This window comes from Oryx dammah, unplaced genomic scaffold, assembly GCF_014754425.2.
Source record: "Oryx dammah isolate SB20612 unplaced genomic scaffold, SCBI_Odam_1.1 HiC_scaffold_4, whole genome shotgun sequence".
Classification (NCBI taxonomy): domain Eukaryota; kingdom Metazoa; phylum Chordata; class Mammalia; order Artiodactyla; family Bovidae; genus Oryx; species Oryx dammah.
In genome coordinates this window covers 21,386,227-21,400,624 of record NW_024070188.1, presented here as the reverse complement: position 1 = coordinate 21,400,624, position 14,398 = coordinate 21,386,227, and the positions used below count along the sequence as shown (strand labels likewise).

Genomic DNA, 14,398 nt, shown 5'->3' with positions numbered 1-14,398 from the left:
AAGACGGGGAGTCAAAATGAGAGAAACCAATCTAGCCAGTAATCAGTTCCCTAAGTGCTCTCCACAGCCCAGAACACCCAGAGAGATTCCCAGAGTTAAGTAGAGAAGAGGAGAGGGAGTAAGGAGATTGAGGTGACCTGGGAGAGAAAAGGGTCAAAAGGGGAGAGAGCAGTCAAGCCGGTAATTACATCCCTAAGTGAAAATGGATATTGAAGATTAGATTCTTAAACGTACAAAATTTATTAACAAATACCAAAATGCAAAGAATAAAAATCTAGAATAGAGGTTAGACTCTCAAAAATGCAATATAAAAATTACAAAACAAAATCAATCAAAAATTTTAAAAGAAATATATATATATATGAAATTTGCTTTTAAAATAGCATCTTTTTTTTTTGCAAGGTAATAGTAAGTTATCAAAATGAAAGTTAAAGGCATAATAAAGAACTTGAAAAAAATTAAAAAGTGATAATAGTAAAAATATACCTAGGAATTTCTCTGGAGCTGTTGTGGGCAGTGTGGGTCAGTTCAGTTTCAGATAGTTCCTTGTTCCAGCTTTTACTCAAGGTCAACTTATGGTCTATAGGCCCCCTCCAATGCACAGTTAATGTTAACTACAGGGTTTTAATCTGTTGTACCTGTCACTTCCAGAGCGTTTCCCTCTTTGTTTATTTTGGCTTCCTTTGTTTGCAAGTCTCTTTAGTGTCTAATTTTTGCCCTAACACAAGGGGGCAAAGGTGGTTACTTATTTAGGCTCACTTGTTCAATTGTGGGGAGGGAGGGACACTGCAAACAGATATCTGGTATGGGGGGAATAGTCGGAGCATATGGACCACACCGAGCTTGCCACAATCCAAAGCAGCATGTGCTTCCTGGGTCTACACTGCTCAGGCTCCAGGGCACTCTGCAAGGTCACTGTCCCAAGTGGACCCTGCATTTCATGCACTTCCCAGGTCTAAACCACGCAGGTTCTTGGGTACTCCACAAGGGCACAGACCCAGTTAGGCATGCGTTTGTGCCCTTCCCAGGTCCGAGCAGCTCAGGTGCTTGGCAAGCGCACTGTCCCAGATGGGCCGTGCGTGCGTCTGAATCACCTCCCTGGTCCCAGGCGCTTGGTTTCCCGGGTGCACTGCAGTGGCACCATTTCAGGTGGTCTGTGTGTCTCCTCTGGGGAGTTGATCTCAGGCTGCGATCGTCCTGGTGGATTCAACCACCCAGGATCCCAGGAAGACATGGTTAGCAACTGGGTGCCTGCTCAGTTTGGTGGAAGATGCTGAAATGTTGGTCTCTGGGGCCACCCTTGCCTTCTGGCTGCCTCTCTACCTCCAGGCTGGGTAGGAGTGAGGAGGGGCCTATTCGCAGCTGTCTAGGACATAGGCCTCAGAGCCCCCCTTGGAAAAGTTCTTTTTTTTTTTTTTGTCTCTCTGGAGATCCCACAGTTTTGGTTGCTATCTCATGTTAGATCCTTCAGATTGTCCTCAGGGCATTCAGGCCCTGTCTGATGATACAACCCAGCCTCAGCAAGCCCCTGGGCTACTTCTCCACTGGCAGTGGTGGTTAGGCGCATAATGTGTGGTTTTTGGTTTTTTGGTTTTTTTCCTCCCGGTTATGTTGCCCTCTGAGATTCCAAAACTCCCCACAGACCTGCCTCTGAGAGGGTTTCTACTGTGGAAACTTCTCCTCCTTCACAACTCCCTCCCCAGGACAGATATCCATCCCTAAATCTTCTCTTTTTTTTTTCTTTTATGTTTTGTCCTACCTCCTTTCAAAGAGAATGGGTTGCCTTTCTGGGTGCCTAGTGTTCTCTGCCAGCATTCAGAAGTTATTTTGTGGAAGTTGCGCAACATTCAAAGGATCTTTTGATGAATTTATGGGGGAGAAAGTGGTCTCCCTATCCTATTCCTCTGCCATCTTATGTTGTCTGTTATTCTGATTAAAGCCATTATAGTGGGTATGAGGGGAGAAGGCAATGGCACCCCACTCCAGTATTCTTGCCTGTAAAATCCCATGGATGGAGGAGCCTAGTAGGCTGCAGTCCGTGGGGTCGCGAAGAGTCGGACACGACTGAGCGACTTCACCTTCACTTTTCACTTTCATGCATTGGAGAAGGAAATGGCAACCCATTCCAGTGTTCTTGCCTGGAGAATCCCAGGGACAGGGGAGCCTGGTGGGACAGGGTCACACAGAGTCGGACACGACTGAAGTGACTTAGCAGTAGCAGCAGTGGGTATGAGGTGGTATTTAATTTTGCTTTGATTTACATTTCCTAATGACATTGCATATCTTTTCATACATTTGTTTGCTATTTGTGTATCTTCTTTGGAGAAATATCTAAGTCCTTGGCATATTTTAAAATTTAATTGTCATTTTGTTGTTGAGTTATAAGAATTCTTCATGTATTCTGGATAGATTCTTATCAGATAGATGATTTTAGAATATCTTTTGCATTCTGTGGGTTTTCTTTTCACTCTCTTGATAATTTCTTTGATTCACATAATTTCTGATTTTGATGAAGTCCAGTAGTATATATTTTTTCTTTTATTACTTATGTTTTCAGTGTCATATGTAAAAAACTGTTGCCAAATTTAAGGTCATGAAACACTGTGTTTTCTTCTAAGAGTTTTACCTCTTACATTTGCATTTTTGGTCCATCTTGAGCTAATTTTTTTGTGTGACTTGAGATACATGTGGACATCCACTTGTTCCGACATGGTTGCTTGAAGAGACTATTCTCTCCTTGTTGAATGATCTTGATACCTTTGGTGAAAAGGCGTTGACCATCCATATGTGAGTTGAATCTACAGGCAGATTATTTACCCAGTGAGCCACCATAATGTTGCATAAAAGTGGCGACATTATGTTTTTTATCACTCATTCACCATTGAAAATAATGTTAGCTGTGGGTTTTCATAAATATCGTTTACTTACTGAGATGGTTTCCTTGTCCTAGGTTGTTAAGTGTTTTTATCATGAAGAGGTGTTGGGATCTGTTAAATGCTTTTTCTGCATCAGTTGACATGATCACATGTTTTGTTTTATTTTCCTTTATGCTGTTAATGTGGTGAATGTATTGTTTGGTCTTTGTTTATTGAACCATCTTTGCATTCCTGGGATAAATCTCAGTAGTTCATAGTATATAATTCTTCTAATATGTTCCTGGATTCAGTTTCCTAGAATTGTGTTGAAGATTTTTTTGTATCTGTTAGTAACACACACACACACTCTTGTCGTGTCGGCTTTGGTATCAGGGTAATGTTGGCATCATAAAATAAGGTAGGAATGTTCTCTTTTGTTTCCTAGAAGAGTTTGAGAAGGATTTAATTCTTCTATAATGTTTAGTAGAATTTACCAGTGAAACCGTTTCATGTTTGACTTTTCTTTATTAGGAGGGTTTTGATTACTCATTATCTTTAATTGTTATATATCTATTTAGATTTTCTGTTTCTTCTTGAATCAGTTTAGTAGTTTATGTGTTTCTGAGAAATTGTTCATATCCTTTGCATTATCCAATTTGTTGGCTTATTGTTCATAGTATTCTCTTATAATTACTTGTATAATTACTTGTGTTTCTGAAAGGTAAGTAGTAATATCCCTAACTCTCATTCCTGATTTAAGTCTTATTCTTTGTCAGTCTGGGTAAATGTTTATTTTGTTGATTTTTCTTTCAAAGTATCAACTCTTGATGGAGTTCATTTTCTCTAGTGTTTTTCTCTTCTCTGTTTCATTTATCTCTGCTCTTATTGCCTTTTTTCTTCTAGCTTAGGGTTTAGTTTGCTGCAGATTTTTTAGTTTCTTAATTAAGATGAAGGTTTATGTTATTTATTTGATATCTTGTTTAATGTAGGACTTTTCAGTTATAATTTTCTCTGTGAGCTTTTAGTGAATTCTGTAAGTTTTAGTATGTTGGGTTTTCATTTTCAGTTATTCTGAAATATTTCCTCATTTCCTGGTGACTTTTTTTGACTTATTGGTTGTCTAAGATTATGTTGCTTAATTTCCACATATTTGTGAATTTTCCTGTTTTTCTTCTTTTAGTGATTTTTAGTTTCATTCTATTGTTCTCTGTATGATTTCAATCTTTAAAAATATATAGGATTTACCTTGTGGTCTAATATATGGTATATCCTGGAGAATATCCCATGTGCACTTGAAAAGAATGTATGCTCTCCTGTTAATGAGAAGAGTGTTGTATGTGCTGTGCTTGGTCGTGTCCAACTCGTGTCCCCATAGACTGTTAGGTGTCTTACTATTAGTTGATTTATAGTATTGATGAAGTCCACTGTTTTCTTATTGATCTTCTGTTTAAGTGTTCTAGCTATTACTGAAAACTATATTAAGGCCTTTATGATGGTACAGCTGTCTATTTCTCCCTTCAATTCTGTCAGTTTTTGCTTTGTACAGTTTGCTTTGTTGCTAAATGTTAAAACTTCATGATGGATTGTCATTCTTATCAGCATGTAATGTTATTTATCTCTTAAACAATTTTTCTCTTGTCTATTTTTCTAATATTAATATAGCTATGCTGGCTCTCTTTGGGTTCTTATTTGCACAGAATATTTTTCCATCCTTTCACTTTCAACCTGTTTGTATCTTTGAATCTAAAATGAGTGTCTTGTAGAATGCATTACAGATGGCTCATGAATTATTGGTTTTTTAATTTGTTTTTTAATGCATGCTGCTAGTCACTGCCTTTTAATTCTAATTCAAGAGTTCAGTCTGTTTACATTCAGTAAAACTACTCATGAGAAAGTACGTCTGCCATTTTGTTGTTTTCTATGTGTCTTATGCCTTAAACCTTTTTTGTTCCTCAGTTCCTTCCTTCTTGCCTTCTCTTGCATTTATTGACTTTTTAAAAATAATATACTGTATTTATTCCCTTCTCATTTCTTTTTTAGTATATTTTTTGGTTGTATTTTTAAAATCTAAGGAGTACAATGAACATCTTAAACTTAAAATAACTGAATTTATACCACTTTAGTCTCAGTATGATACAAAAGCTCTGCTCCCTTATATCTCTTACAATAAGTTACTGTTATTACAGATTACATTGTTTTACATTGTGTGCCTGTTAACATAGATTTGTAATTACTGCTCTATGTGTATATTTTTTAAATCATAGAAGAAATTATAAACCAAAAATGAAATAATATTGTCTTTTATATTTACCTGTGCAGTTATTTTTAGTGTTGTTATTTCTTCACACAGTCCTGAGTTATTAGTTATCATCTTATTTCAGGACATTTTAGTTATTTTAGTTATTCTTATAAAGTGAATATACTAATGATGGAATTTTCTCAGCTTTTGTTGTTCCTTCATTTTTGAAGGGTAATATTGCTGGATATAGAATTCTTGTTTGATAGTTTTCTTTCAGCAGTTTAAGTATATTATTGCCTCTGTCCTCCATGATTTTTGATGACAAATCAGCTATTGATCATAATGAGAGAACTCCCAGTTAAGCAAAACAAAGGCAAGCCCCCTTCATCAATCTTTCAGGGAGTACCCAGACAGGTCAAAACAGAGAAACACAATAATTACTTGGAAACAAGTCTCCATAGACCCTTTTGGAAACAGAACTCACAGTGGGAACTCCAGCTTTTGTCTTCAAGGCTGCTTCCAGGCTAGGGAGGGGATTGGGTAAAAAGGTAAGTTATATTTGCCAGAAAGCTCTCCTTCCACATTTCAGCCCCTTCCTGATTAAAAGTTTACTTCCTTACTATGAGTATTTACTATCTTGGACAGTTCTAATTAAGCTAATTCTAACAGAGTTTGAAAAAATTGGTGATTTGGGGAAGGATAGGCCTCCAGGATTATCTTCTGTATCATTTTTGCCACAGTCACTCTAGAATAAGAATTCTTCCTAAACCTAGGTTCTCTGTACTTCTTGCAGTTTGCTAGCAGGTTGCAGATAGAAATACTAAGACAGGCAATTTGTTAAAAACAAAACAAAAACTATTTTTTCTTAATATCTGATCTTCATTCAGTTTGACTCTGTATTCCTTACTTAATGAATTTGTATTGTGTATTATTTTCATAGTTAAAAACAAGTAATCTAATAATGTACTCTTAATTATTTTTGTTTTTGTTTTTAATATAAATTTATTTATTTTCTTTGGAGGCTAATTACTTTACAATATTGTATTGGTTTTGCCATACATTGACATGAACCCACCACGTGTGTACATGTGTTCCCCATCCTGAACCCACCTTCTTCCCTATCCCATCCCTCTGGAGTCTTTTTAAAATATATAGAAATAACTAAGTCAATTTCCCACGACACTTTTCCTTTGAATGTTTTTTTTTTTTTTCCTGGAAATATAATGAATCTTTAAAGCCTACTTTTCCTTTTACCACATCAGCTTGATTCCTTATAAGATATACTAAGAATTTTTGTGTTATGATGTAGAAGCTAGCTGAAAAGGAAAAATGAATATAAAGTGACAGTTCTTCTTTTCTTTTTCTTGGCAGGTTACTAACAAGTTCAAACAGACTTACAACAACCAGAAATGCCGTATGGGCCCTCTCAAATTTATGTAGAGGCAAAAATCCTCCTCCAAACTTTAGTAAGGTATTTGTAAAGTACACAAATTAAGGAATCTGTCTACAAAAATTAAGTCTCCTTATAATAGATTTTTAGAGATTGAAGGGACTGTGTACTCTTTTTAGTAATTATTTTTTAATTAACTGGACAGTGTTGGCACATACATAAAATCAAAAGATGCATAATGAAAAGGTCACTTTTTATTTTCCCAAAGAAAAATGTCTGTGAAATATTTGATGAATAACAATTAAGAGTCAGTCTTTTAAGTAAAAATGGTATTACTATGGGGAAAATAAAAGCGAATTCAGCTTGTAACTCAAATGCATATGTTTTGTGGAGATCATCATCATAGTTTTTTGATATACAGAAGTGCTTGATGTGTATTTTCTATTTTATCTCACAATATTCAAAAGAAATATATTCAGGAATTGAGGTTTAATAAAATTAGTAATATTTACTGCTTCTTTGGGATTATTCTCCCTCTCCACTAAGTATATGGATGTGAAGACTACAATGATCTGTGGTACATTTTGGTATCACTGCCTTGATTTGTGTAAATGTGCTGATAATTTTACTACCCACCATTGTTTTTATACTTTTAGTGCAAATGTCAACAAAATGACAAAGGCCGATTGTGTTAGTATAAGCTAACACATAATTATGAAAATAGCTTTGGCATTAAAGACCTCCTAAATACAGTGGAAGTGAGAAATAGATTTAAGGGACTAGATCTGATAGAGTACCTAATGAACTATGGACAGAGATTCGTGACATTATACAGGAGATGGAGATCAAGACCATCCCCATGGAAAAGAAAGGCAAAAAAGCAAAATGGCTGAGGAGGCCTTACAAATAGCTGTGAAAAGAAGAGAAGTGAAAAGCGAAGGAGAAGAGGAAAGATATTCCCATCTGAATGCAGAGTTCCAGAGAATAGCAAGGAGAGATGAGAAAACCTTCCTCAGCGATTAGTGCAAAGAAATAGAGGAAAACAACAGAGTGGGAAAGACTAGAGATCTCTTCAAGAAAATTAGAGACACCTAGGGAACATTTCATGCAAAGATGGGCTCAATAAAGGACAGAAATGGTATGGACCTAACAGAAGCAGAAGATATTAAGAAGAGGTGGCAAGAATACACAGAAGAATTGTACAAAAAAGGTCTTCATGACCCAGATAATCACGATGGTGAGATCACTCACCTAGAGCCAGACATCCTGGAATGTGAAGTCAAGTGGGCCTTAGAAAGCATCACTACGAACAAAGCTAGTGGAGGTGATGGAATTCCAGTTGAGCTATTTCAAATCCTGAAAGATGATGCTGTGAAAGTGCTACACTCAATATGCCAGCAAATTTAGAAAACTCAGCAGTGACCACAGGACTGGAAAAGGTCAGTTTTCATTCCAATCCCAAAGAAAGACAATGCCAAAGAATGCTCAAACTACCGCACAATTGCACTTATCTCACATGCTAGTAAAGTGATGCTCAAAATTCTCCAAGCCAGGCTTCAGCAATATGTGAACCATGAACTTCCAGATGTTCAAGCTGGTTTTAGAAAAGGCAGAGGAAGCAGAGATCAAATTGCCAACATCCACTGGATCTTCAAAAAAGCAAGAGAGATCCAGACAACATCTATTTCTGCTTTATTGACTATGCCAAAGCCTTTGACTGTGTGGATCACAATAAACTGGAGAATTCTAAAAGAGATGGGAATACCAGACTACCTGACCTGCCTCTTGAGAAACCTACAGGCAGGTCAGGAAGCAACAGTTAGAACTGGACATGGAACAACAGACTGGTTCCAAATAGGAAAAGGAGTACGTCAAGGCTATGTATTGTCACCCTGCTTATTTAACTTCTATGCAGAGTACATCATGAGAAATGCTGGGCTGGAAGAAGCACAAGCTGGAATCAAGATTGCCGGGAGAAATATCAATAACCTCAGATATGCAGATGACACCACCCTTCTGGCAGAAAGTGAAGAGGAACTAAAAGACCTCTTGATGAACGTGAAAGGAGAGTGAAAAAATTGTCTTAAAGCTCAACATTCAGAAAATGAAGATCATGGCATCTGGTCCCATCACTTCATGGGAAATAGATGGGGAAACAGTGGAAACAGTGAGAGACTTTATTTTGGGGGGCTCCAAAATCACTGCAGATGGTGATTGCAGCCATGAAATTAAGAGACACTTACTCCTTGGAAGAAAAGTTATGACCGACCTAGAAAGCACATTAAAAAGCAGAGACATTACTTTGTCAACAAAGGTCCGTCTAGTCAAGGCTATGGTTTTTCCAGTGGTCATGCATGGATGTGAGAGTTGGACTGTGAAAAATGCTGAGTGCCGAAGAATGATGCTTTTGAACTGTGGTGTTGGAGAAGACTCTTGAGAGTCCCTTGGACTGCAAGGAGATCTAACCAGTCCATCCTTAAAGGAGACCAGTCCTGGGTGGTCATTGGAAGGACTGATGCTGAGGCTGAAACTCCAATACTTTGGCCACTGCATGTGAATACTGACTCATTGGAAAAGACTCTGATGCTGGGAGGGATTAGGAGCAAGAGGAGAAGGGATGACAGAGGATGAGATGGCTGGATAGCATCACTGACTCGATGGACATGAGTTTGAGTGAACTCTGGGAGTTGGTGATGGACAGGGAGGCCTGGCGTGCTGTGATTCATGGGGTCACAAAGAGTCGGACGCAACTCAGAGACTGAACTGTCCTGAACTGAATGGTTTCAAGAATCCCCCAGGGGTCCATAGAACCACACTTTGAAAACCCCTGACCTGCAATACTGCTTTAATATCTACCTGACTAGTTTCCATCTTTAAATCCTTCCTTAAAAGTTACCTGTTCAATCTCTATCTTAACTCCTATATTTAATGTAATCTATACCATCCGTAGCCACTGACCTCCACATTTTACTCTTTTTTGTCAATACCTTTTAATATAATATGTGTTTATTTGTTGATTTTTTTATATTTTAAAAAATCTTTCTTCCTCTAAAGTATAAAATTCTTAAAGTTAGGAGTCTTTTTCTTTCATTAGACTTTTGTTAAGTAAATTTTTTGTGATTTTCTGAGAGAAATTATCATGCAAAGTTTTTAAATTTTTATTTTTATAATCATATTTTATATCTGCAAGAATAGTATTTTTTTGTTCTTTGATTGCTCATCTTTATGTAAATTTTTGTTCTTTTATGACTTCAGCAAATTGTCTTACGTGTGAGTTTATAAGTTTTGAATTTTTCTTTTTTTCTGATGTCTCCTTCATTTTGTTTATTGTCTGTTTGTTTTGATTTCTTCCCTACTAGAGGTTCTCATACAGCTGGTGATCCTTGACACTCTGGAAATACTCGAGAGGCAGGAACTAAAAAGCTGATTGAAAGATGGATATATAGGTTCATCATCTTAAGAGCTTCACTATAGACTAATTGGGTAGCAAAACCATGTTTTCTTAATCTCTCTAGTTTACAGTCCAGTGTTTCATTTCAGCCTCTTCTATGAACTGTACCCCAAAGTTCAGTTTCTGTAGCTCACCAGTTGTAGTCAGGATTATAAATGTCTACTGGACTCCTCAAAGATGGAATTTGTATTTCTATTTCTTCTTTTTCTAGTTTCTGAGAAGACAGTGGGGCAAAAATGTTTTTATTTTGTTTTCTTAAAACTAGAACTCTGTAGAACTTCATTGTTTTTTAAATCATAATGGGGGTGTGGTATATGACTCAGACATAGGAGATCCCTAATACATAATTATTTTTACAAACTTTGCCAAATAACTTATCCAGTATAAGATAAATAGGAATCATAATCAGTTTCATGTTTATATGTAGTTTTGACGATCATAATTTTAAAACAGTGGAATGTCTTAATTTCTCTGATATTTTTCTAGCTTAAATTTTGTATTTAAAATTATTTTAAACTGCGTAGAAATTATTTTCCTAACGAAACTGTTATGGATAGAGAAAAATTTTAAATACTGCTTCTTTCTTCCCTTCCAGGTTTCACCTTGCTTAAATGTCCTGTCACGATTGTTATTTAGCAGTGACCCAGATGTATTAGCAGATGTATGTTGGGCCCTTTCTTATCTTTCCGATGGATCCAATGATAAAATTCAAGCAGTCATTGATTCTGGAGTCTGTCGAAGATTGGTGGAACTTTTGATGTAACTATAATTTATGGTTAATAAGTATATGATTGTGTTTTAAGTTTAGCAGTTCGAGTAATGGTCTTCTAAACATCTCGAGTTACGAACTTCAGGAAGGATTGAAAAGCTACTGAATCCACTCTGCAGAATAGCTGAAATACTTAAAATCGACCCTTAAACTTAGCTTTTATATCCTCTGTTTGGAACTAATCAGTTTGTTAATGAATTTTACTAGTTTAATCTCTTCATAAATGGGCGGGACTTAATTCACCAAGTAGTTATTGAATGCCTATCACCTGCTAGAGTGTTGTGCAATATGTTAATAGTGTATGGAACACAGTTCTGCTCTCACAGAACCAATAATCTAGTTAACTGTTCATTACAATAATCAATTTGTGTATGTGTCCATGCAGTGAAAAACATTTAGTATTTTGCTTGTATTAAAGATCATGTTTTTCTTTGCTGGGCTGTTGTTGCTACTTTCATTAAAAAGAACAGATTTTCTACGAAAGAAATTAAAAACTTGTAAGAAAACTTGTTTTAAAAAGATTATTTTAGTTTCCTCATCCTCTTCTTTTAAAAAAGTGTTTTATTTTTCTGCCTTTTTTCTTTTGTCAAATAGTCATCAGGTAGGCCCAAACAAGGAAGATGGTACAAAAGAGAGGTTCAGTAAGAGGTTGTGACCCTAGCTTGAAGACAGCATCTGAGAAAGAGGGGAACACAGTGCAACAGAGGGATGGGATCAGGGCCCACACTGACGATGACACCCACCAGAGCAGAGCAGATAAGCAGGCTGGAGCAGGAATTGGAACCAATACATGATAGCAGTCTAGCTGAATCAGAAGCTGGTCATACATAGGGAGGTTGTGATAATGGAAGCCAGCTTCTTATTCCTAGAAAATGGAGATAGATGTATGGAAAGGAGAAAAGCCAGAATAATCTTATGGTGCTAGATCAGAAGTAAAGGTATCAATGTGACCTCATGGCTTTCATCATAAAGAGATAGAAATAAATATATATGTAAATATACATGTATGTGTGTATATGTGTCCTCTTAGAGGGCCTGAGAGCAGTGACAGACCTATACTAATAAGACGAGCACACCAAATGCACAAGTCTTGGTTTTTAAACACTACTCTCATCAAGTAGAGTCATGAGTTCTTGAAAAATGACTAATACCAGGACTGGGCCTAAAAAAAAAAAAAAAGGCAAGATGAACCCAGAAAGTATTGAGAGCTCAAAGAAGCTGCTTCTGCTAAGTTGCTTCAGTCTTGTCTGACTCTGTGCGACCCCACAGACGGCAGCCCACCAGGCTCCCCCGTCCCTGGGTTTCTCCAGGCAAGAACACTGGAGTGGGTTGCCATTTCCTTCTCCAATGCATGAAAGTGAAAAGTGAAGGTGAAGTCACCCAGTCGTGTCCAACTCTTTGCAACCCCACGGACTACAGCCTACCAGGCTCTTCTATCCATGGGATTTTCCAGGCAAGAGTACTGGAGTGGGTTGCCATTGCCTTCTCCAGCTCAAAGAAGAGAGAAATATCAAAAGGATACAGAAGGCCACTTGAAGGGACTCCTACAGTTTAAACCTGGAATGATTTGAACATTGAAATAAATTGTAGTAACATTACAACTTTTTTGAATAAAATAGCAATCCATAAGTCCACACTTAAATAAGTAGATAGGTCAATAGATTTAAAAGAAAGGTATATAGTGTAAGTGATAGTATTAGAAACTCATCATTGGCAACAATAATGATTATTAATTCAGACAATAAATATCAGAATATGCTAAAGTTAGTGGTGAAAGTGGATTAAGGAATGGTATTTTACATACTCTAAAAGTATTATTTTCTCACAAAACACTAATTATAAAGGGAAAAACAGTAGTGAAGAAATCTGGTGGACACCATCTTATTTAAGTGACAGAGGCCAGTGCCACCATAGTGGACAAAATAGATACCATATGCCGTATAATACTATGTAATGAAAAGACTATAGCATTTCTGATATCTCAGCCAAAAGCATATAACTTCATCTTAATCCCTGAACAAAACCAAATAATTAGCTTTTGATTATCACAGGGAAAACTAAGGAATTCTTTTGACTTGAAAGAGACTGGAAAGACATGGGTACAACACATGATTCTGGGTTAGATTTCTTTGTTAGAGGAATATTACTGGGAAAATTAGTGAAACTTGAAAGGGATCTCGGGTAGAGTATGGAGGAATTTTCTGTACTATTTTTGCAAATTTTTTGTAAATTTTAATATAGAATGTAAGTTCATATTTTTATTGCTTTTAGGCACAATGATTATAAAGTTGTATCACCTGCATTAAGAGCAGTTGGTAATATTGTGACTGGTGATGATATTCAAACACAGGTGAGTTCAGACTTTAATATGATAAATTGGTAACATAAGGAACTTTTAAGAAGTTTATCATTTTCATATGACTTGATTACATGTTAATCAAGATGTTAGTATTACCATAATTATGCAGGCATCTGTTACATGTCAGTAAGCATATTCTCAGTAATAAGTAATCCATCTCAAATACCCCTATATGAAGGCACTATCATAGACCTATATCAATGTAAAGAAGTATAGGATAGGACTTTGGCTCTTGAGGGGGTTTACATTTCAGTTGAGGAGAAAATATATAATGAAATAAAGCAAATTACCTAAGGTAGTATGTTTCCTGAGAACCGATTTGTCCTTAAATACTATAAATTTTTTTAAATTGGTGTGCTGAGAAATCTTTGTAGATTCCATAAAGGAGTTGGAATTACAGCTGGAAAAGAATTTCAGTTGACTAGAAGAAATTTATGTGGTCATAAGGTAGAGGCACACGTGTGAGTTATGATTAAGAAGTGTTAAACTTGGCTGGAAAAGAAACTGCTTAGGAGATGTTTACAGGTTAAAAGTTGGGTTGGAAATGCAAGGGTCTTTGTAATAGATTGAAAACTAGATTATGAGAGTTGAAGGAAGGATAGCAAGGAAACATTTTCCCAGATTGATAACTAACTGTGTGTGTCTGTGTCTGCATGTGTGTTTGTCTGTGTGTGTCTGCGTGTGTGTTTGCCTGTCTTGGATGATGGTGAGACTTAAAACAAAGGTGTGATTTCTTTTTTCTTAATACGTTTTCCAGAATTATTATTGTGTTTCTAAATAGTATATTTTTGTGTAGTTCTTTTCCAATAAAACTTTTCATTTTGTTATTGTTGTTTTAGGTAATTTTGAATTGCTCTGCTTTACCTTGTCTTTTACACTTATTGAGTAGCTCAAAGGAATCAATCAGAAAAGAAGCCTGCTGGACTGTTTCAAATATCACTGCTGGAAACAGAGCTCAGATTCAGGTAAATAGCTTTCATATCTGAAAAAACAGGAGACCTCAGGAGTTATTTTGGACAAAAGTCGGCATTTTATCAGTGATTTCTTTTTAGTGAGTTACTAAAAACATTTTCTTAAAAGATCCTTGAAAAGTTTTTTATAGAAACTGAATTTTCCTCCTCTAAAATAATAACATTTACTTGTTGTAGGTATTCTAGTATAGTGCCTGACATGTAACAGTCATTAAGAAGAGCTTGAATTTCATTAGGTTTCAATATCAGCGATGATCAGGCTTCCCTGGTGGGTCAGATGGTAAAGAATCTGCCTGTAAGAGACCCAGGTTTGATCCCTGGGTTGGAAAGATTGGCTACCCACTCCAGTATTCTTGGAATGGCT

The 14,398-nt window shown here is 36.4% G+C and overlaps 1 protein-coding gene across 1 annotated transcript in view; it reads left to right on the top strand.

The window, feature by feature from the left end:
- Window positions 1-14,398, top strand: part of KPNA5 (karyopherin subunit alpha 5) — a 48,920-nt gene that overhangs the window by 25,188 nt on the left and 9,334 nt on the right. Inside the window, exons 8-11 of the mRNA XM_040238434.1 lie at window positions 6,466-6,565; window positions 10,531-10,694; window positions 12,976-13,054; window positions 13,903-14,028. Coding sequence (XP_040094368.1) covers window positions 6,466-6,565; window positions 10,531-10,694; window positions 12,976-13,054; window positions 13,903-14,028 — 469 coding nt within the window. The remainder of the gene's footprint in view (window positions 1-6,465; window positions 6,566-10,530; window positions 10,695-12,975; window positions 13,055-13,902; window positions 14,029-14,398) is intronic.